The sequence below is a fragment of the Eulemur rufifrons genome, chromosome 1 (genome assembly GCF_041146395.1).
Source record: "Eulemur rufifrons isolate Redbay chromosome 1, OSU_ERuf_1, whole genome shotgun sequence".
In the NCBI taxonomy this organism is placed as follows: Eukaryota; Metazoa; Chordata; class Mammalia; order Primates; family Lemuridae; genus Eulemur; species Eulemur rufifrons.
This window is the reverse complement of record NC_090983.1, coordinates 90,099,147-90,124,634: the sequence shown is the minus strand read 5'-3', so window position 1 is coordinate 90,124,634 and position 25,488 is coordinate 90,099,147. Positions and strand designations below refer to the sequence as shown.

The 25,488-nt window shown below is 34.5% G+C and overlaps 1 protein-coding gene across 2 annotated transcripts in view; it reads right to left on the bottom strand.

The window, feature by feature from the left end:
- The window catches only part of DPP10 (dipeptidyl peptidase like 10), a 636,385-nt gene that overhangs the window by 329,837 nt on the left and 281,060 nt on the right, over nt 1–25,488 (bottom strand). Inside the window, exons 4-5 of one of the 2 annotated variants that reach the window (XM_069473419.1) lie at nt 6,988–7,086; nt 5,407–5,418 (exon numbers count right to left, since the gene is read on the bottom strand). In XM_069473419.1, the coding sequence (XP_069329520.1) occupies nt 5,407–5,418; nt 6,988–7,086 (111 nt within the window). The remainder of the gene's footprint in view (nt 1–5,406; nt 5,419–6,987; nt 7,087–25,488) is intronic. The other variant, XM_069473429.1, reaches the window with a different exon arrangement.

Here is a 25,488-nt window from a genome sequence, read left to right as displayed (position 1 = left end):
CCAGATCTATATGTAGATATCTATCATCTATCTATAATGTGTGTACATATACATATATACATATAAACATATGTATATTTAACTCAACTGTTTTCCCTAAAAAGTTTAAGTGAAAAGTACACATAGAAATTTCTTATATATAAGGTATTAGGGATTGTAATTTATTGTTACATTTCATTAAAAGGGATTATGAATGGAATACTCAGCCAGGTATAGTAAGAGCCACACTTTATTAGGAGTCAAGATATTTTTACACTGGTATCAAGACTATGTTAAATGTACTGAGCAAGTCTCTTTATTTCTTTGGGTCTGTTTCCTTTTATTTAAAGTGAAATGGGAGACAGCTCTACAATGAACTGACATTATTATTTAATGTTTATCAAAAATTGAACTTCCTTGAATTCTCATACATGTTACACAAGCAAACTAAAATACTAATTTATTTGCATTGTTCTGTTAAAATATCTGCATTCGATAGTATAGATAGGCTGCAGAAGTTTTTCCAATGCATGGTTACACATCAACAAACTGCACAGTGAAGTATTCTGAAAAACCAAAAGGGAAGAGGAATAAAGATAGTTTCTATGTTATCAATTTCAAGACCTTCAAATTCCCTTAAAAATACATTTTACCATAAATTATCTTAAAAACTGGGTATTTTATTATTTAAAATTTTTTTATTAATATGATTTTATAATTGAAAAATTATAATTGTGCATATTTATGTAATACAATATGATGTTTACACACACAAAATGTGACATAATTAAAATATTTAATAATTAAACTTTAATAATTAAATTTTAATAATTTTAATAATTTAACATATTCATCACCTCATCCATCATTTTTTGTGGTGAGACACTTGAAATTTTCTCTCAGCAATTTTGAAACATACAACAGTTTATTATTAACTATGCTCACCCTGCTGTGCAAGAGATATCAAAAATTTATTCCTATCATATAAATAAAACTTTGTATTCTTTGACAAATATTTTTAAAAAATTTCTAATTAGCTCTCCATGACTGGGAGATAGCTATTTATAAAATTATTCCAAGAGAAAATGAAGGGCAGAAAAATCCATCAGATGTTCAAGGGCACATAACTAGGGTCTTGAATTGCTCACAATGGATTGATTGGCCTGGATATGAGTCAGAATGCTGACTTTCAAGAAGACAAATTCCAAAACAATTGTAATAAATCTGGCTGCCTGTTGGCTTCCAGTATCCTGACACACACCTCCAGCTCCAAAGAGAATAAATGAGAATCTTCAAAAAAGTAAATAATAGAATTGTAATAATTTTATTGGATATATCTTTGAGAATATATCAGGAGAGACTAAACCAAAGCCATGTTCATATGGTTGAGCAAATGATGTCTAATAAAGAAAAGATGATGTTTATGTCAGTGTTTTATTCCTATCCAAAGGAGGCATTTTTAGGTATATTACTTAGATAATTTTGGTTTCTGTCTAGAATTAGTTAATCAAGAATATTCACAATGATTGAATACAGCTATGGAAGTGGATTTTTTTTGTATTAACAATTAACACTATTGATAATAAAAATTATTACATCATCTGAGATACTTTGCCCTTGTGAATAAATTTGCCCATCGAATCTAGTTCCTGGATTGTTCACAGTGGTAGTATGGGGTAAAATATAATATGGAGTAGTAGAGTTTTGCCCCTTTTCACCTGAAGGGAACTGTGGGAATAACTGTATTCCCACAGGCCCATCCTGTCCTACTTGCAAACATAAAGAGACAAGCGTATTTCTTCCCACACTTCAAATTAAATTTGTGCCTGAGTAGACATCCAGGGTGAAGATCAGAATTTTTCTTTCTAATTTTCAGGTTTTGATAATCACCACTTTTCAAAGTATGTCGAAATTCATTTTCACATCCATCTAACTTACAGAAAATTTTGAACAAGCTAAATATTTGTGGTAGATTCAATGTTTTCATACCTTAATGAATATAGAAAGAAATATTCCAATCTTTGCTGAAAAACATACTATGCCATTTGTTTTCCTGAATGTATAATACACAGATTGTATGAATAAAGTTAGATCCTTCTTTGATGGCAAAAAGTTGGAAATTATCTAAATAATCTAAATAAATATAATAATAATTTTCAAAACAAATAATGTGGATGTAAAAAGTATCTGAATATTTTCAAGGTGAATAATAAAAATAAGATAAATGTGAAGGTATCCAACAAAAAGGAACAGTAACTTCTATTGTGGAGGGAGAGACATGCCCAATGTACAGACAATGAAATTCAATTGTTCATAAACACAGTGCACCAGTGAAAGCAATTATACTGGCTAGAGTCCCCAGTGACCATCAATTTTTATCCTCAAACTTAAAAAGGAACAATCATTTTCTAGTCAAAAGAGTTAGCAACTGCCAAATGAATGATATTAACTTATCTGAACAAAAAATACTCCAATCAGAAGTATTCCCAGAAAATTATATATATATATATATATATATATATATATATATAAAAACAACCTGGGGTCACACTTTTAACTTGTACCCAGCAATATACAAAGGCAAGGAAGCCAAGGCCAAATGATTCCACTCATGCATGCTGGTGTCTTTGCAGGGCTGTCCTTCAAAAGAAGAAAAATATATCAAGCTAATGAAGCTAGAAGCCACAACTTAAGATCTTTCGTAAAATTATTCATTTACGAGTCACTACTTTGATCCCACCTCAAAAAAAAATTACCTTCTATTTATCACATGGTTTCTCTTGTATCTGTTTCTAGAACAGTTTTTCAAACTTGACATCACTGACATTTCAGGTTGGGTAAGTCTTTGTTGAGGGGAGCTGTTCTGTGCATTGCAGGACACATCCCTGAACTCTACCCACTAGCTTCCCATAGCAAACTCCCTATTTCCAGTCATGAAAATCAAGAATGTCCCCAGAGTCGACAAATGTCTTCAAGGGGCAAAGTCACCCCCAGCTGAGAAACACTCGTCTAGAAAAAGAAAGAAACAGTACTGTCAAGCACACAGCAACATTCACGTTTAAAGTTCCTGTGGCTTCCCTGGTTAACCAGTACTAGTTATACAACTGATGTCAATACAGACACATACTGCTAAAGCCAAACCTTCACAAATAACAAATTCTCCATTACTATAGCCAGCATATGAGGCCACATGGCCAATTGGAATTTTCTGATAACTTTTCTTCATCTCCAATTAGATGAGGTGAAATTTTAGGAGCTCTTATCCAACAATTCTTTATTTGTGCTTTTATTTTTTTTTTTTTAATGGGGCACCTGTTTCCTCAAATGCAAATCAGTAAATAACTTTTCTGATTTCACGGTGGTACAGTTGAATCTATCCCTGCCAGATACCCAGTGGCACAACAAATAAAACAACAAACAAAATCAAAAACACTAGGATGGGATGCCAGCCAATTAATGCTACCTCTATGCATGATCTGTCAATGAATATTTGCTGGTTCTTCTCAAAACTACTATTTTGTAATGACCTATAAATAGACAGTTCAACCAAAATATGTGCAGCTAACGTATTCCTTGGAGTTATTCTGCTGCCATGCATGAATGTTCTCCCTGTGTTTCAGACTATTTTTAATAGCATGTACTTAAATGCTTACAGATTTTTAGAAATTTAAGATTAGACTCTTATCTCAATTATTCCTTTCCATATTAGGGCATGAGACCTTTTTTGTTAAAATATCTTAACAATATCTAAACACAAGGAGCTTGAACCCATGTTTACAACCCTTTCCTAATTTCAAAAAGTGATTTGATAAAACAATTTATGGCTGCTGGTGTACTGACAGCAGAAAGAGAAGAACCGATACGTATGAAACATTTTCCTCATTATGTCATCATGAATGAGCTTTTGTCTGAAATAGTTCTGGCTTTCAGAGATAACATTTCCAAACACTTAGAAATGATTCAGAACAGTTTTGGGGCCAAATCATTTTTTTTCCCATTCTCTTATTCAAAAGTTATATGTGCTCTAATTTCCTCCTTCATTAGAAATCCACCTAGCTTCACTCCAAAAGAATGCGTTAAGACAATTATTTCATTAAAATTTTTTTTTCATTTTTGACAGCCATGCCCAATATCATTTTTACTCATAGTCTGTTACCTTAGTTTACAAGATGAAAAGTACACAGTAATCATTTTTAAAATGTGTTTAAGCTGGAAAATGCCAATGTGATGTTAAATTAACTTAATTTTTAAAATAAATTGGTAGTCATTTTTAGCATAAAATGTCCTATTAATCACATTTTATCAATAATATGTTTATTTTCTCAACTGACTTGGCATAGTTTTATTACAAAGCTTTTAATACTTATCTGATATAATTAATTATGATTATAATTAAAATATCGATAATTACTCAAAGAAAAGCCTGTAATATGAATAGAACTTTTATGCCCTAATAACAGATTTTTTTTTTAAATAGAATGTACTGGGAGAGAAAGTAAATCCAGACTTCAGCCTAACATGAATTTTAAAAACACACAATGAGTGCATTGCGCACCGTTTGGGGAATGGTAACACTTGAAGGTGCTGACTCGGGAAGGGGGGTGGGGAAGGGAGGGATATATACCTACATGATGGGTGCAATGCGCACTATCTGGGGAACAGACACACCTGGAGCCCTAACTTGGGGGGAAAGGCGGTACATGGGCAACGTATGTAACCTGCAATTCTGTATCCCCCATAACAATAAGATGAAATAAAAAAAAATAAAAACACAATTGTATTAAACAATGGTATCTTGGTGTTGGGAGAAAATGAGTAAACAAGTTCCTCTGAAATCATCTGAAATTATGATAATTCCTATTTTGTTCTCAGTTTTGGGTTACTGGATGCAAATATATGCCACCCTCCACTCCCTTAAAAATACCCCCCATCAAATTCAGACATTTCTGGAACTTATAAATTGCTTAATTATCTGTGTCATGACATAAATGTCTTTAGAGAGTCTATAAATCTTAGAAGATCAATAAATTAGAATATTTACTAAATATGACTCTGTGGTAATTAAAAGTCATGGCCAACATAGAGGAAAATAAAAATAGAACTCAAAGAGATTTTAAAAGATTTAACACAAAAACATAAAAACAAAATGACATTAATTGGCACATGGAGAAAACCACAATGAGATGAGATGGGGGTGATGTGCAATACCAACAAAAGAATTAGGATAATGAAATAATAACCAAAAGTTTTATTTGTTTTTTGTTTCTTTTTTGATGTATCATAGAGGCTAAAAAAGCAATAAATAAATGCTGGGAAAAAAAACCCCTATAATTATTGATCAGGGGAAAAACCTCGTTAACTTATATAAGGGAGTGATCAGTAAGGAATGGTCACATAACAGAATATTCACGTGCTGAGTGTCTATACTTAACCTGAATGCTTAGCTGCTGCGGGCCTATCATCTCCATTACAAAATGTTATTTTATGGTAAAGGAAAGAAAAACAAAAATGCATTTAATTTCTGTTCTTCAAAATAATTTTATAGAAAATAAATTCCTGTTGACTTTAATCAGGATATCATTAGGATGCCTTCTCATTATTACCAATTACTGCTTTCTGCTTCCCATCCTATCGTCCTACTAAGAGCTTCTTTTCCAACTATGACAGTACCTCTCAATGACTCCCTAGCCTCTTCTCTAGTATCCCTGGGAATCACTCAATGAAGAAATAATAGGTACTGATTTATACTATTTATTAAAACTTTTCATGAGGGCTAATGTTTCCCCAAAGGAAATCTATATCCTTAGAAAGAGAGCAATCTGCCTTATGTATTCTTTACATCCCACAAGAACAATAAAGAGATGCATAGAGAGTAGCTTTTCTTCAAATAAGTGCGAATTAACTGATTAGTCAAAAACATCATTATTTTCTTCTAGTTAATAACCTAATTATTAATGTATATCCACTGGTTGTTTAAATTTAGCCTAGCAGATACATACATATATAATCACTTAAGTATTTTAATGACCATTTTGCTTAATACATAAAAACAGTAAACAACAAAAAGTTCATGGTACATCTTTTCCACTGGGCCATGCTATAAAAATACGAAGATTAAATGTCTATTCCAAATGTACAAGTAGGAATAAGTTTTAAAAGAAGCCAATGAGTTTGCTTATTGTTTTATTTTGGGGAGGTCTTCTGAGGCCCTGTACTATGTTTCGTCTGTGTCATATGGACTCATTTACTAGGCAATGTATTGAAACTTTAATTATATGAAATTGTAGGTAAATAACTATGCACTGCTTTTCCTTGGTGTTGGAGAGCTAGATTTTGAACATTGCAATAGTTAATTCATTATTGCTTACTCAGTAAGTAATCATGCTTCCTATCCTTAAGGGGACTGGATTTACCAGAAAGACAAAGGCTGTATTCTTTTATAAGACCAATATAAACACATTCAGTCATTTGAAAAGTGTTGGCTAAACAGCAATACAAAAGAATAAAAATGGTGCTGACAGAATCGTAAACTCTAAAAGTAAAACACATCAACCCCACCAGAAGGCCACTTTACAAAGCCTTCTTTCTGTGTGACCCAGAAAACAACAGACAGAAGTTAGGAAGAATAAATTTTAAAAAAAGGAGGAAGAATTAAAAGATCAAGTTAATAATAACAGGATAGGCTAACCATTTTTTTCATTCTTGGCATTTGTATGACTAATCTTACATTGAAATTATTGGAGAAGTATTCATTCTAAGCAACTATTATCATGGAAATATTCCCCCAGTTACTAAAAAGAATAAATGGGGAGAAAATGAAACAGTTATTCACAGGGGTATTTTCTATCAATTGATCTAATGATTCTAATGATATAATGATATTCCAGCCCTAACTTTTCACCTGAAATACTTTACAAATGCTGGAACTGAAGAATAGAAAGTTTTCTATACACCTAGAGAACATTCTAAACAGTTCTGAAATGCATAAAGTAATTAATTATTCATTACTTACAAAAGTTGTGTTTTCCAATAATAATGTGGTGGCATTTGTTTCTATATTCAGTTTAATGACATGTCCATTCTCGCTTTTATACACCACATCTGTATCTGCAACAACAAAGACATTGACAATTGACAAATACATTGACTAGGTAACATAATTACTGTAGGGGAGAAAATGTGCATAATCAACAGACACATTGGAACAATCATTGTTAGCCTTCAATAACCCGAGCAGATTTCTGCATTTGGCTTGCATTAATTCTCTCGAAAGATCAAGAAGCCCGCCGAACACATGGTCTATTGTGCAATGAACACAGGGTTAGTGAGAGGGCCACCCAGATTCATGGTTTAACAAATGAAAATTAATTAAAATATGGGCAACCTGCTGCACATTCTGAGGTGAGAAAGGAGGAACAAAGAAAAGTGCCTCCAATCTCCAAAGTAAGCTGCCACTGATGAGTGATCTAGTTTTTTAACTTGCAACAAGGGCTGCCAGTTGACTATAACCATACATAGTTCTAAGTCTCCTCATGTCAAACCATCCGCTTGCAGAGCCATTCATTTATCCAGTCCTTCTATTAATACCACCACTCAATTCCTCTTCAACCTCTTGAATTTTTTTCTGGTTGAGAATTTTGCCTTCATTATTTTATCTGGCTTGTGTGATCACAGATCAAAATCTCTGAGGTTGTTACTATATCATTGAATCTACTTTGCCAACTTTAAGAGAATGATGTCTTCATTTTAAATAGCTGTATTTCTTCTGGATGGTTGATTTTACATATATTTGACTTAAATTTAGCCACATTTGTTAGGAAATTAAATCATCTTACGAATATCACAGACCAAAAATATTAACTTGAGAGAAAACTGACAGAGAGCAAGCATATGAGGACACTAAGAAGTTAAAAAGATGTGTGTGTGTGTGTGTGTGTGTGTGTGTTTAGGTAAAAGAGAAGTAGTTTTGAATACTTCCTCTTCTTTTTATCAATGATAATATCCTTTCCAAAATTATCCAATTCTAGGCTTTTTCATGGTATTGCACACACATCCCTCATCCCCTGCCCATTCTTGGAAGAAGGGCAATATAAATGGACGTTAGATCCACTATTTATAGTGAATGAATTTATATAATTTGCAGTCTCTCAGAACCCAAATGTCATCACCTGTGAACTTGAAAAGCAAACACTGGATGGAGAATTATGAAGATTAACTTCAATAACACACCTGGCAGTGTCTAACACTTTTGGCAGAACAAGATTTTCTAACCCCTTCTCATGTTATTTCAATATTATTAATAGTTACATCTAGAATTTATATGATGAGAAGCAACCAATACTAGCACAAATTAAGTTTGTTTTTCTTCAGTATCTCATTCAAAAGACTGAGTCCAATATGACTCTCTCATTGTTAGGGTAGGAGACTAAGAGACAGGGCTGAGACCAGATGCAGAGGCTAAGGGGCTGATAACTAACTACAGGGAAGAACCAGCTTCAGCCAGCTTGTCAGCTATCTCTGTCACCGTACATGAACTCTGTCTAATTATAATATCATTTACATAGTGGTTTTAAAATTCCTCCACCCTTGAAGTCTATGAAAATAGGAGGGAACCCAATTTTAGGAATTACTATCCAAATTCTTAATAACAGCTAGCTGCTTGAATATTCCTCCCCTCAATTAGTAAAACTACAAAAGATCTAAAACCACTTCCTCCCAGTGTAGCTGCTCTCCAGTGAGCCTGCCTGCTCTCTTTTCTGAGGGTGTTCTTTCACTTTCAATGAAAGCTGTCACTCACTTGGCTTACATGGTACATCCTGAAATTCTTTTTCCAATGATCACCAAGAACTTGGAAAAACTCCACTCAGAGGCTGGCAAAACTCTTACAGTCAAGAATGGCACAGAGGATCAATAGTTTTTCTTGACCTTAATCATATAGGGGCAGTGACATGTTGGAACTGTGGCCTGGGAGACAGGAGAAGACAAATGGCCTTTTAAGAAAGGAGGAATGAGATAAAGAAGGAAGGGATTTTTCCCTGTTACTGCCTGAGGCTGACTATGTGGACTAAATGGTAGTCTTATATATCTTTAAAATAATGCCTTGTTACCACCTTCTGAACTTCTGCTATCAGCTATAAATAAATTGCATTCTTTTTATCACTAACTTTATCTGTTGTCCTTTCTGGTGATGCAGAACAAATAAAAAATTTATGTAAAAATAAATATTTATTTTGATTTATATTCCATTCCTTTCTTCTCTTTCTTTTCCATCGTATATTTATGATTATGTCTCAAGAGCAACACTGGTCACCTGCAATACTCATTTGTTCTTGTCAGATAGTTTGATTTCTTGTCTTCTGCTCTCACTTAATGCTTGCTGAAATCAATAGTCTAGCCCCAACCTCGAGTTCCAAACCCTATTCTCTCTCTGAATTTTTTTTGATATTCTCAACTCCGAACCACTTTCTAATTTTGATGAACATATCATCATAGATTAGCAAGAAGAGCCAATTAGCATGCCCTGACACAATCATCCTTATAATATTTTCTCAACAAATTAAGAGAAAATGAATTTGCCTCCTTCCATTGCACCATGGAGAAAAATATGGCAAAAAGGTATTTAATGAGTGATTCTTCTCCTAGGAGGAAAGCGTACTGCAGAATTTGAAATAAGGATGAGGTCTGTGATTTTAGAGACAAAGAAGAGCTCAGAGAGCAATAGAGCAATATTGGTATGAATGGTGGTTCTGGTCAAGGCAAGAGGAAAAAGTAGATCATGGTGCCATAGTTTCTCATTGTAAAGGGAAACCCTTAGTGAGTGATGGGTTATTATTAGGGATGGAGGAAAGAAAACTAGTCATTATTTCACTTAGAAGGAAGTGAAGCTTGTTTGAAAGGAAAAAGACTATATTTAATATTAATTTTTTTAAAGTCAAATTTATTGGATAATTATTTGGACTTAAGAAAAATCTGCAGAGTTGAGATTTGTAAATACTTTTAAATCTGCACTTCTACAAATTTTACTATTAGATCCTCAATGTTATATTAGCAGGAAAAGCTTTTTTCTAATTCAAGTGTAATTCTCTTGCATAATATTTAATAAAGATTTTTGCATGAATTATTTTAAAAGCTTCTAATATCTACCTTTATTAATTCCTTTTGATTTTTTTTTCCTGTTCTTTATAATTTGTTCTTCTGGGTCTCATATTTACACCACTTTACTGTTTGATTTATAATCACTACTGGAATCTCCCAGCTTTGAAACTCCTGTTACTAGATGAATAATTCCCTTCTGGAATTGCATTTCTAAACTGTCTACCTTATAATTTGTTTAATATTAGGTAATAAGTATGAGTGAATCAGATGGATGAGTAAAGTGCATTAACACAGGAAAATTAAGGTAGGTGTACTTGAAGCATTCTTAAAACACAGCATTATGAATATCTATACAGTACTTTGATTAAATAATCTTTTCTTCTTTTCAATTAATTGACAGTTAACAGCCAATTATCCTGAACACATATTCGACTCAGTCAGTTTTTTTAAAATGAAAATGTATGGCAGGATAGAATCAATGTGTAGCCTAGATATCTATTCTGAGATCCAAGCAAGTATTTTCACTCTGCAGTATCCCTAAATAATCATTACTGTCATTTCTGTCCAATTCTTTTTTCTATAATTTGGCTAACAAAAAGGAAAATGCAGTAGTATATCCTAGTTTAAAATCTTTCAGTAAATACAATCTTATGTTTTATATTCTTTCACAAAAAGCAGATAGTAAAGCATTTCACATTGTATTGATAGTTTAGTTCCTGATGTGGTATTGAAATTTATAACTGAGACTTCTGCATCCACCTTAACCATCAGGACCAAGAACAAGGTCAGCCTGCATTCATATGATTTTACTATTTGTTCTAAGAATTTCTTGTCCATGAAGTTAAGGCTATAAATCAGCACAGAATGTTCATTTTCTTTTTCAGGAATTTGCTGGAAATTAGTTTATCTAAATCACAAATTTTAAAATTGGGAAAATGGCTCAATTATCAAACAACTCACTTCAAGATTCTTGCCTTTATGTGTTCACCAATCCTAAATTATTTCCTCATGAAATGTGCCCAACCACATCCATATCCTCACGTTGAAGGAACTGTCTTAACTACTCAAACCCAGATCTAACCCTATTCCTATCTCACCATAATCCCTCCTTTTGGACACTCTAAGACTCTTCCAAAATGTTGTCTTCCCTGACTGCAACAGGTAATAAAAAACTCAGTGTTGCTGAACAGGTTATGCTGAGGGCCTTCTAAGAAGATGAAGCTGACAAAATTAATTGTCCATGAATATAAACACAAAGTCACCGTATTGGTTTTTTTTGATGTTAATACTGATAATGTAAGCAGGCATTTAATTTTTACATGACAATTTGCTTTTAACGTTTCAAAATTAAATCTATCTTTATCTCTCTATCTCTCATTTATCTCTGTATTGAGAAAGAATTTTCAAAAAGTGGAAAAACATCTTGGCAAATCAGTTCTCTGAGACATTTTAATCCAAACATGATCTTCATTTTAAAACAATTTATTTTTGATGTATCTAAAATAAAAATAATACAGCATTCCATGTTTTTAAAAGAAACCAAACTCAATCAATAAACTGAGCAATTAAAAATTAAAACTGTGGAACAAAATAATAATATGATTATCACAAAAAATGCTCAAATAAATTTAGGAAGGGCTTCTTAAATATCTAGTTAAAATTGTATTCATTAATTAAATATATCAGTGATAAATCTAGAACACTGTGCATTCATAATTCAAACACAGCAGACTCCTCAGTCAACTCTCCTACAACACTGCTCACAAGGATGTGATGATGTAAAACTTTCCTCACTTTTCAAAGAGCTCCAGGCCCCACATATTTATCTGAGAAAACTGAGGCTATCAGAAGTGGCTTTTATTTTTCTATCTCTCTACCTCAAGATCTCATTCCATACAAACTCTTCTTTTCCCCAATACTTCTGGTAAGAGGTGATCTTTCTGCTTTGCAAAGAAAAAGCTCTGGTTATAACCAAATCAAAATTCTCTTTGATTTCTGCTTCCTCTTGTCAGCTACTTGTACTTTTTCAAAATGAATATAGTTCTTCTCTGTATTAAAAAATAATAATAAGCATGTTCATGCTGGTCATTTGCTCTGTTTCTAGCTTTTTATCTTCCATGGTAAGCCTCAATAAACCCTTTATATAAGAGGTTTCTGCCTTATTCTGTGTATCCGTCATACATGTTATTCGCTGTATCTCCTGCAGTGCAGATGCAGTTCTTGCTCTCCTGAAATTTTAAATTTCCAGCATCATCACTGACCTGCAATAACAAAATCCAATATACTCTTCCCACACTTAATCTCCACCTCACTGGACTGCACAGCGTGTGACAATGATGATGAACAGAAGAATTTTGAAATTCTCTTCTCCTGACATTGAACATCACCTTGCCCTTGGTAGTCTTTCTTCAAAAATTTCTTTATGTTCTATCCTCTCAATTGGTATCTAAACAAAGGCATCCTTGAAAGTTCAGTTCTGGGTTTTAATTGTTTTTTAATTTTATTTTCAAAATAAATGAAATATTTATTTTCAAGTGACTTTTTTTCTATGCATATCTTCCCATATTCATTCTTAAACTTTCAGCTCATGTCATGAATTTTCTCATATGTCAGTTCTATATTTCCAAGTCTATGCTAGATCATATTAACATCTATGGGTATATGAAACTCAGTGGAATAAAATTAAACTCTTCATATTTTTGCCTATAGACTCCCACCGAATTCTATTTATTAATACATACATGTCCTCATGTTCAGTATATATTCCTATCTCTTTATCTCTTATATTAATATTGTTCTTTATAATCTCTTGTTACTGAAAGTTCAGCGCTTGTCCCTGAGGCTACAACAGAAGAATGAGGACAAGTGGTTTGAGGAGAAGGAAAGAGGAGTTTATTAATTTGCCAGCAAATTTGGAGGTTAGCAGACTCCTGTCTCAAAGTACCAACATCCTCCTTCTGAGCAGAAGTACAGAGCTTTTAAAGGTTCTGATCAACCCCATTTTTAGCTAAGACAATCTCATGACCTCCTCTTGAATTCATCCCATCTTGGGTTAAAATAATCTCATGACCTCTGCCCAGATTAATTCCATCTTGGCTAAAATGATCTCTTGACCTCTGCCAAGACAATTCCCTTGAGCCATAATCTCCTGTGGCACAAATTAAAAAAAAAAAAAATTCCCCTGTTCCTCCCTACCACTGGCCTGAGGCAGGGATGCAGGTCCTAGTTCTCCAAAAGGCATGGGAGATTTTTTAATGAGACATAAAGCATTTTTGCTGTTTTTTCAAGCCATTTCTTCTGTTACATACCCAATACTTCTTGTTGTCCCATGTTGTAACCAGCTTTATGAACAAATTTCACTGTCCCCTACATTTTTTTATAATCCTCTCCTTTGACTAACTACTTGATATTTTGAGTTGTTTCCCAGAAGTGGTGGATTTTCTTCAAGACAAAGAAGCTGAGATGCTGAAAGTCTCCTGGGCAGACCTCCTGACACCAAGGTTCCCCATCCCCCACAACCTACCCTGATATGTGTGGCCCCTTCTTAATTACACTATGACCTGCCCCAAAGCATGTGGCTCCTCCTTTAAAAGCCTATGATCTCCATTAGTTAGACAGAAAGATTTGTGTCGGCTTCTCCCATTCTCCCAACAAGATGTCTTTCATATTAAAAAATTTCTTTCTCCCTTAGCAATCCTTGTTGTGTCAATAATTGGATTATTGTGTGATGAGCAACTGAAACTAGGCTGAAATCTCCGTGTGGTTTTGACAACAATATGCACCACAAAGATCCATGGCTCCCTAGTAATAAAGTACAAAATTCAGTATATATTTCTATATTTATTATCTACTGATATCCTACTTTTGTCCAGATCATCTGTTGTTTACAATTCTCCACGTATATTAAACTTCTCTCCCACTCAGATTTTCTTATGATACTAACAAATGCCCAGGTCCTGTCCAGACTTCTCATCTTTTTCAAAGCATTGTTAAGTTCCCAACACCTTTAAAGTCCTCACCTAATATCTCTCTCTTCTGAATTCCTATACCTTTCATTTAATATTTAATCATGTAATTTCTTTCCACCTTTTTACTGTCTATTTTTATTTACTTTTGATGTGTTTGTTTTAGGTTTTCAATTACTTTATAAACTCAAGAAGGGGCCTATTTCTTGTTCCTTTGAGAACTGAAACCATCTACACCCACACATTTTACTGTTTACATTAATATAAGTTTACTATTTCACTGTCTGTATTAATATGACTTTAATATTTCAGGAAATTCTTGCCAGGAACATCAAGTTGCAAATAGCTTTTTTTTTTTTTTTCCCCCAAGAACTTTGTAAAAACCCATTTACTTGAAAAATAGACTATTCAACTAATGCACACTAGAGTAAATATCTCTTTCACAGAACAGTCCACAGGCCAACCAAATGACTGTTTCCTATTCAAGAGCCTCTCCAAAGCTCTCACCTCCCTGAATTCACCATTCTAAACACTTACCTCTAAAATTGCACCAAACCCTAATCAATACTACTTACTGAAAAACCTGTCAAAATAGATCCCCCAAAACCTGGTAAACATCCTTTCTTTGCTTTTCCCTGTCCATATGTTGCTCACTGTGATGACAGTGATCTCCTTTACTAAATAAACTCAACCATGCTTTACCATGTTCAGTAGGTTGTTTGGGGGGTATTTTGGGGGAGCCAGCATTCAACAGTGTATAGCTTCTATAGTACATAATATAGCACCTATTTAATAGAAAAATCTCAACAAAAATTTTTGTTTCCTACAAAGTTAAGTCTTTGAACTGCATTATCATTTTATTTTATTTTATTTTTTCACTGTTATAACCTTATTTAGAAATACATTCAGCACCACTGACAAAATTAGTCAGGCTCCTCTAAGTCCTCTTCATGACTAGCCCTTGATCTTGGACCTTGGCTTGCCTTTAGCAAGAATCCTGATGGGTTGGTTTAATGAGAATCCTCCCACCCTTGACATCTGATCAAATTCCTCATATCTACCCTTGACATCTACATCTATGGCTTATTTTTAGCAATAATTGTGTAAGGTCAGTTTAGCAAGTCTTCCCTTATCCTTGATAACTCTTCTTAGCAATTTTCCATCCATTGACCCTCCTGCTCTATTCATTGGCTATAAATCCTTAGCTGCCTTTGCTATATTTGGAGTTGAGTTCAGTATCTTTCCCCTATTGCAATTGCTTTGAATAAAGTCTTCTGTACTGTTTTAATAAGTGTCAGGATAATTTTCTTTGATACCACCTTATAAATCTAAACTTAGGTAGCCTGCTTTCATAATGTTCTAGCATTAAATTTAAGAAATTATGCATATATGTATACATAATTATTTATTTTAGTAAAATAGGCAACAGATCCACAAACTACAGACTTGGACCAAATATAGCTCACCAATGCCTGTTTTTGTAAATAAATTGTGAACTAAAATTAACTCTTAAGGCTTTCCCCCCCCGGCTGACTGAATGGACCCCCTCCTAGCCAAGGGGATATCCTAAACCTAAATTGTCTGCCGGGAGGAGGGAGGTCAGACATGCCTCATCATGCCCCCCCTCCCTTCATGGAAACATCCTTTGTAACCCATTAACAGGCCTAAACGTATACAAGACAAAGCTGCATGTCCTCAATTTACATAGCAAATATATGTCTGGTGGCTTATCTCTGATTAATAGACCTCCTTAACTTAAAACATTCTAAGCCTTTAGACAAAGTTTCATGTCTTTAACCAATTATAGCCAAAGAATCTTTAAACCCACCTTTAACCTGTATGCCCCCACTTCGAGATGGCCCACCTTTTTGGGCCAAACCAATGTTTGCCTTCCGTGTATTGAATCATGATTTTACCTGTAAGCCCTGTCTCCCTGAAATGTGTAAAACCAAACTGTAACCCAACCACAGCAAGTCAATTTGCTCAAGACTTCTTGGGTGTGGCTTCAGGTCATGGTCTTCAACTTTGGCTCAGAATAATCTCTTTAAAATTATTTTACAGTTTGGCTTCTTTTCCATTGACAAAAGAATATAGCTACATTTATTCATATATGTATAACTATATGTATTCATACATAAAATGAATATGTGGCTGGTTTTGCACTATATGGCGGTGTTGAGTAGTTGCAATAGAGACCATATGGACCACAAAGCCTCAACTATTTTCTCTCAGATTTTTTAAAGAAAAAAATTTGCTGGAATCTGTGTTATACTATTAATTTTTTGCCTCATTCAGAGAACACATTTTTACTTACTATATTTACCAATGATAATTTAGTCACTGATTACCACAATGTCACTAAAAGGTTGTTCTTTGGGGTTTCCAAAATATCTACCTAAGTTAAAGGTTGTTTTTGAGAAATATAGCTTGAGAAATATATTTGCCTTAGAATGATTCAAATTTCTGGTAAATAGGATAAAGGTAGGTATATAAAATAAAAGTGTTTTCCTAAAAAGTAACCAGAATAAAGGTCATCTTCATTTAAAAGTCATCATAATTGTAAGTAATCATCATTAACTCACATGGATGTGTCAGTCCTATAAATGGCACTTCCTGTGATAAGAGCTTTTCCAGGCTGGAGAATGGAGCAATTGACAGCAACTCAACTAAATGATGTTTTTCTGATTTGTAGCTAAAATGTGAATAGCAGCAATTTTCACATGATCATTTCATTCTTTAGATTATTTGCAAAAAGATCACATAAGAGGAAAATAAAACCACTCTCTAGAATTTCAAATATCTCTTTCCACCAGAAGGGTTGTTTGCATCACAGTAGCTTACACACCGGCTTTAACTGGCTCTTAACTTTTTTCAGTTAAAACTTTTAACAAAAGCTTTCTTAACTTCACACTCATATACTCAGCTATCTGCTTGAGTGGTCCAATCTGTCGAAATTAGTAGGTTTGTGCCTTCTCTTCACTGACCACCTCATATGAAATGCATATAAAGGTTGGTTGTGTTTACATGATCCCAAAGATCTAGAAGTTTGCACTGCAGTAACACATGCAGAGGACAAAGCTTATTTAACGTAACAGGTAAACTGCAAAATATAAAGAAGAAAAAAATAAAAGTTTAGGCAAATATCTAAATCACTCCCCTCCTTCTCTTTTGTTTTTATCAGCCACTATCTTGTCATCACTTTTTCCCCCCATTCTGAAAAGATTAAACTGAGCTGATCTTAGTTTCTAAAAGTGCTCTGAATGCCAGGTTACCACCAGTCCTCTGCAAGACGAGAGTTTTTGTTTTGGGGGGCTCCACTCCAGTAATACACCCTAACTATATGTGCAGGTACCGTCTGGCCCTCACCACATTGCCCTGTGATGACTTGTCTGTTTCTGTGAATAATAAACTCTTTTTGTTTCTGACTCAAAAGCCTCATTTTCATATACTTGCATGTACTTTGGCCGGCTACCTTGTAAGTATGCAAGCAGGGTGAAACCTGAGACTCTTTGCAGTTACTTAAGAGATATCCTCCCTCAGTTTCAAATACCTCCCCTCCTTTCTCCCAAGATTTTAATTTTAATTTCTGTACCACTAATGAAATGGCTTCTAATTGCATAGTGATATTTCATTAACTTAATTATAAATCAAATAATCCTTCATCGAACTTGTCAATTAGAAACACAAAATGAACTCAACTTGTCTAATTTGTGCTTTGATCCTTCAACATTCACTGGCATTTAAAGCTTTGACTTCCTTGATTTAAATATCTGTCAGTACAGCCTTAACCATCCATCACGTAGCTATTTTGATGTCTTGTTTGATTGAATCCTTCATGGCTAGTCTATAAACTTTAGTCAGTTTTCATGGACTATTGACATTGTCCCATTGACAAACGTATTTACTCTCCAATATCTTTGATAAGGCTCTATCTTTCTTATCAAGATGTAACGTCTTCCTATTGGAGTTTCAGGTGAATGGACAGATGGCTGCATCACCAGTGCCAGCTAATCTTCAGCAGGGTTTGTTACCCTATGGAAATGGTTTTCTAGTCATGCTTAATATCACCATATCCAAGATGGCAAAAGAAAAAGACGTATCGTCAAACACCATAATTTTTTGCTTCTTTTGTGATTTTAAAGTAACACATATTCATTGTAGAAAATGTGTATAATGCAAACATATCAAGGAAAAATAACTGTGACAAGTTTAATGTGCTCCCCTATAAAACACACAGTGGCAATCACAATGTATGTCAAGGTTTGCATCACATTTTATTGTCTTAAAATTATAGATTCAGCATTATACCCTGTCATTAAAAATTCTCCATTGGCTATTTCAAATGCTTAACCCTCTCAAATTGACATTATAGAAAGAAAAAATAAATTGAAACGTGGCCACTAGGAATATAGAAGAAAAAAAGTGGAAATATTTAAAATATAGAAAAAGGGAAATGTAGATGTTATAGTCCTGAACATAATTGCACAGAGTAGCACTAAAGAATTTTGTTGTCTTACAAACTAATTCACACATTTAAACAACAGATGCTGTGACTCTTCAAATGCATAATGGCATACCTTTATCAATTTCTGCATATTTCAATTAAATCTGCAGAGAGTGGAATTGATCACTGCACTCCAAGTATATAATTAAACCATAAGGTAAGACTTAATTGAATAGAAAATTGACTTAGTTGGATAAATTGGAAGTATTGCATTCATTTAAACAGACGCAGCCTTGAAAGGAGTGACAAAAAGAATGGTTAAAATTCACATGCTCAAAGACAATTAAACCTTGGGATGAAGAGCAGAAATATATGTTAAAATACTTATAGAGAAATAGTTACAGGACTGTTACTAATATCAAAACATTGTAGTTAGTTCTGAGACTAAGTTTAATAGAAATGAGGCAGTAACTTTGGGTAATAGGTTGTTGTTTTTGTTTAGAGAAAATCATTTCTCAAGCATTTTTAGGTTTTTGTTTATTTTTTTCCTTGAACAGTGTTAAAGTTCATGAGAAAAACTCAGTTGATTAAAGAAAAATGCTGATGAGCCTAAAGTTGTATGATGGATATAATCATATTCTTTCTTATGCCTGGGATGTAATTTATCTAACTGTAAACAGCTATTATACAAGTTAATGTTTTCAGAAGCAGGTGGATCAGCCAAGGATGCATAGACAAGTCATTGTTACCATATTGTATTTCAAGGTAGGAGGTGGGAGAAAAGCAAAGGACGATTTCAAGTATCAGAAGCTCTAATCTGAATGGGATTAACCCCCAAAATGATTGTATTGCATGTCTGGCTTCATGTAGATACGAACGACTTGATGTAGATGCTTAAATGATATCATCAGGGGCATAGATAATATCTTACCGTAGTTTTCTTTCTGATGATGGCTCCATTCAAATAGGCTTTCCCTTTATGATCAAAAGATGACTATAGTACTTGGAGACCCTACAGTCTCTCACTTTAAAACTCAACAGGAAAAATCAGGATTCTCCTTCAGGTTCTCAGTCAGAGCCTCCTTGCTCTCATTGGTCCTGGCTGATCCAGGTACCCATTTTGCACTGAATGTCAGCAATATGTGATGCACTAACAGGCACAGGCCTAGGTCACATGCCCACTCCTGCCAAGTATTGGCTATGTGCTGGTTTTTAAGAAAGAAATTATTTTCTGGATGTCAGGAAAGTGTCACGTTTGGCTAAGTGACACAGAGAGCAGATCTATTACACAGTATATGTACATTGATAGTAATTATTTTTACTTAAGAGAGGTATTACTTGTAATAAAACAAATGCCTCTCTAAACTTACCATAAATTGGGATTTTGTCACAAGGAAAGTGCAGGAAAATTGATTATAAGTGTGCATGTGTGTGCACGTGTGTATGGGTGTGGTGGGTACTTGGTAGCAAAAAAAATGGGTCTGTAATAGAAAATATATTTTAGTAATTGTTGAAATTCTGAGCAGATTTTGCAGTTTATCTGGGATCCTGTCATCTCCCCAAGTCATGCTGCAGAAAAACGACTTCGCCTGGAATCTCCAGACTTTTGATGCCCACTGGGGAAGCTTGCCAGAAGGAATGTGTGCTTTTGCCAGGATGTGTAGTCAGAGATTTATTCTACTGGAAGGGGGAAAAACATGTTGGCAGCAGATCTGCCTGAGACTGCTGAGAAGATATAGATATATGCCCTGGAAGAATCATAAATCTCCATTAAAGTTTGGAGTCTCCTGTTGAGTTGTTAAGAGTTATCAGATTCGCCAAGGAGCAGACTGAATGTAAAAGAGGGTTCTGCCAAAAAGGATAAACTCTAAACATAATATTTAATGTTAATCTCTTAGCATTAGAACATAAATATTATAAGTATACAAGTATACTTTTTATTTCTGTGGTTATTTTCCTCAAACTAGTAACCCCACCTCACTTTTGATCATGATTAATCAAATCTTCCTTACTAAATATCATGGGAAAGTTCAAAGTTCACCCCCTTCATGAATCATGATGAATTATCCCCAAACAATATTAATGTTAAGAAGAAGTGTGTTTTAGAGATTTGGGATGAAATCCGACTCTTCTGCTTCCAAGTATTTAATTTGGGGGCTGGTTACATTAGTTATCTGTAATTTACTTTGGTCATCTAGAAATAATTTAAAAAACATATGTCCCAAATAAGTTGTTTTAGCATTAACTACTATAATACATGCAAAAAATGAAGTATCTTGCATAGAATATATGCCCAATAAAGTAATCTTGGGTATTATGATGATAGAAGTAGCATTGTTGACCATGATGATTTAGTTAGCATTTTTTATTCTCCACTTCACCTATATTTTATCCTCACTATTATCAGTTATTTGATATTAACCATAAAAATGGGCATGCACTCTTTTTAGAAGAAAATATTCAAATTTTCTTATTTACCAAATTACTTAGAATTGAATGGACTATATAGTTGGTACCTATGTGTCATATTGAATTAGTGTTTAAATATTCCTATTTTGAGTATTGTGAACATGATATATACATTTGATAAAAGCAAGGCAAGAATAAAGTGAAATCTCAAGGGTTACTTGCCCACACAATAATGAAAAGAAAAAAAAATAAGAGGATATTAAGGTCTAAAGGCAATGATGGATGGAAACCATCCTGATATCATGAACTGATAAACTGACAAAATGTGGTATATCCGTATGTGGAGTATTATTTATCAATAAAAAGGAATGAGGTAATGATACATGGTCCAAGAGGGAAGAACCTTTAAAAACATTAATGTAACTGAAAGAAACAGTCAAAAAGAGCTGCATATCTTATAATTCAATGTATAGGAAAGGTAGAAATAAAAAAATCCTTAGAAATAGAAAGTATATTATTGGTTGCCAGGGGCTTGGGGGAGAGGAGAATGCAATATAACTGTCAGTGTATACCAGATGTCTCTTTGGGGAGATAAACTCATTTTGGAACTAGATAGTGGTGATGGTTGAACAATTCTGTGGATATCCTAAAAACCAATAAATTATAAACTTTAAAAGGGTGAGGCCGGGCGAGGTGGCTCACGCCTGTAATCCTAGCACTCTGGGAGGCCGAGGCGGGTGGATCGCTCAAGGTCAGGAGTTCGAGACCAGCCTGAGCAAGAGTGAGACCCCGTCTCTACTAAAAATAGAAAGAAATTATATGGACAACTAAAATATATATATAGAAAAAATTAGCCGGGCATGGTGGCGCATGTCTGTAGTCCTAGCTACTCGGGAGGCTGAGGCAGTAGGATCGCTTGAGCCCAGGAGTTTGAGGTTGCTGTGAGCTAGGCTGACGCCATGGCACTCACTCTAGCCCGGGCAACAAAGTGAGACTCTGTCTCAAAAAAAAAAAAAAAAAAAAAAAAAAAAGGGTGAATTTTATAGCCGATTTTGCCACAAGAGGAAAAAATGGGTAATTATGTGAGATGATGGATATGTTAATTTGTTCCACCATAGTATCCATTTTACTATATGTATCTTATAACAACATGTTATATACCTTATACACAATAAAAATTATTTTTTAAAAAGGGTGAGTTTTATGGGATGTTAATTTTATTTCAATAAATCTTTTACTTTAAAAAGAAAAAGTAGATCAGAAAAACTCAACGATGACCAAAGAAGAAAAGACTGAGATTCCAAAAATTTAAAATGCAAAACTTTATATATTTTTTGACTGTAAATCCAAAACTATTGGTAGAATAGAAAGATAGAAAATGAAACAATGAGCTATTTACCTGGTAGTTGTTCCAACTACACAAAGTTAAACTTCACCAACTTTGAAACAAAAATGGTTTGTTCTTGTGTTGTGATTGCTATCTGACGAGATTGGGCGCGTTCAGGGTGGTATGGGCGTAGACAAGGATTGCTATCTATAATCCATCCCCTCTGTTACTTTTAATGTTCTCGTTCTTACTTCTACTCATGTGGAGCTCTACACATAGCTGATTCTGAATAAACTATGAATATTAAGTACATTAGTCATACATATACACTAGGTTATCTAATTATTTTATCAGTAAATTTTATACACTGTTTCTATAAAGCATCCCTAAGAATAAAGTTGACAACATAATGGGCTCCAAAAGTTTTGAAGAGCTGAGAGGAACCAAGGAGGCCATTTTGTCCAGTGATTTCATCAATAATTTTTTAAAAAGACATAAAAAAACCTCACTGAGCCCACTGATGGATCATTAACCAAAACTCTTGACTTCGGATTCTAAATCCAGTCCAGTTGCTGCCACACTGGTTATTTCTCCTTAAGCTGACCCTCCTATCTGTGTATTCATTTGCCTTTCCACTTAGTGTCAAGCTTTCAAGAATGTACTTCATGAAGCTAAGAGAGTCACTATTAAATCATAATTAAGGATAGTTGAGCAAAGTTTTAGCCATGTTATGACATAAAGCATCTTCCCTACTACTGTTCCAAGGTGGCCCCAGTTGGCCCACAGTAGTCTGTTGAGGGGGACACAAGAGTAATGGTGCTCCCTCTGCTCTTTGGGGTGAGCACCCTGATAGAATTAACCAGGGTCAAATGTGAAGCATGCAGGGGCTTCCATCCTTTTGAACAAATATTTCCACACTATCTTTTGACTTAGACACAGTCAATGGCTAACATTTCTTATCTTTCTAAAGGGACCCTGGGTTTTCTTCATTTCATCATTCCTTGTCATCCTTCTAAATATGATTGTTCTAATACTCAGCATCATATTTCGTTCAAGCCACTTGCTTGTACAGACAGCAGCTTGCTCACTTTCACGCAAGAGCTAAAGATCCGCACCTAACAAAATACAAGAATTAAACTGTCACTTCGCTTTGCTTCTCCAAGTTTAAAGTGGGTTAAAGAATCACAGAGAACAGATGTCTCCTCTTCAGCATTTTATTTCACTGTGTTTTTCTCCAACGATCTTTTAGAAAATATGATATGAGATTCTTTGCACTGAACATTATGTCTCTGCTTCAAAAAGATGAGCCTTCCTGTTCCTCTTCCTAATATGCCACTTACTGTACACATCATTAAGCAGATAAGAGCCGCAATCTGCAGATCCTGCCTCACTTCACCTGCATTTTAACTTCACAACATTTACCCTGGGGCGCAGCTGGAAGCACAAATATGACAAAAGACTAGATAACTCTCTTCACAGATACCGATATGACATAGAAAATAAGCACTAGTTTTTGTTTTTATCAAAGCATTCTGATAAACAAGTAACAAGGTAATGCACACATTTTTCAATCTCAATCACTATTTAAGTATTTACCACGTCCCTGGGAAATGTGAAGGGAGAAGAAAAAGGCATTTAAAATCTAGTCAGTAAGATAGTGGTACCTTAAAGAAAAAATAGCCATTTATTAACACCTACAATGGGAAAGACATTTTGTTAGGCATTTATACTTATTTAATTCTCACGATAATGACAAAGAATATTGAGCCTCAGAAAAGTTAATTAACTGGACTAACGTCTTACGTTTAAGAGAATGGTGGAGCCAGAATTCTGGTGGGAGACAGATTTTAAATACAATTTGGCGGTGAGAGTTGAAATAGCTGATCTAGGAAATGCTGCTACTTGGTCTCTACCTGCTTCTGGCACACACCTGACCTGGTCCGACCTGCTGCACACAGAGGAGGTAGTTAAAAGGGTAGCCTCTGACATGACTTGAGGTATCAATATGTATTCCATTATGGGAAATAGCTGAGGTCTGAACATGGCAAATTCAAGAGCAAATGCCTCCACGTCTCATCTCCAGGGTGCCAGCTATTGCTGCGTTCTGCCTTGACAGTGTCAGCGAGCAGAAACTTGTGAGAAATCATGGCAGCAGCACAACGACTTCTGGCTAACAGTGGAGCTAATCCCTGCTAGACGGGTGTACACCCACCTCTGAAGCTCAGCCACGAAGGGGTGGTGACCCCCAAAGGGCCTAAAGAACACCATGAGGCCATGAGGCTTGAGCAAACTTGATCAAGTCCTGGTCTTATGAGAGACCCCATTTTATTATCATAAATATTTATACAAGTGTGTTTTTATTTGAAAAGTAATCGTGTGGGATTTTTCCCAGTTCCTTTACTGTAGTAAAATAACATAAAATTTACCATCTTAACTATTTTAAGTGTCTAATTTAGTGGTATTAAGTACATTCCTCTTATTGGGCCATCATCTCTCTCAACCATCCATCTCCAGAACTCTTCTCATCTTGCAAAACTGAAAATCTTTATCCATTAATCAATAACTCTCCATTCCCTACCTCTAGTCTCTGGAAATTACCATTTTACTTTATGTAAATGATTTTGCCTACGATTTGGACTACTCTAAGTACCTCATATAAGTGAAGTCATACAGTATTTGTCTTTTTGTGACTGGCTTATCTAACTTAGCATAATGTGCTCAAAGTTCATCCGTGTTGTAGCATGTGTCAGAATCTCCTTTCTTTCTAAGACGAATAATATTCCATTGTATTTATATACCACATTTTGCTTATCCATTCATCCATCAACAGGCACTTGGGTTGCTTTCTTCCACGTTTTAGCTACTGTGAATAATGCTGATACTAACATAGCAATAAAACATGTCTTCAAGACTTTGCTTTCAATTCATTTGGGCATATATCCAGAAGAGGAATTTCTAGATCATATGGTAATTTCAAATTTAATTTTGTGAGGAACCACCACACTGTTTTCCATAGCAGCTACACCATTTGATATTCCCACTAACACTGTACAAGGGGTCCAATTTTTCTACATCCTCACAAACATGTATTTTTTGTTTTTATGATAGTAGCCATCCTAATGGGTGTGAAGTGGTATCAAATTATGGTTTTGATTTGCATTTTCCTAATTATTAGAGATGTTGAACATCTTTTTTTATGTGATTACTGGCCATTTGTATATCTTCTTTGGAAAAGATGTCTATTCAAGTCGTTTTCTCATTTATTAGTC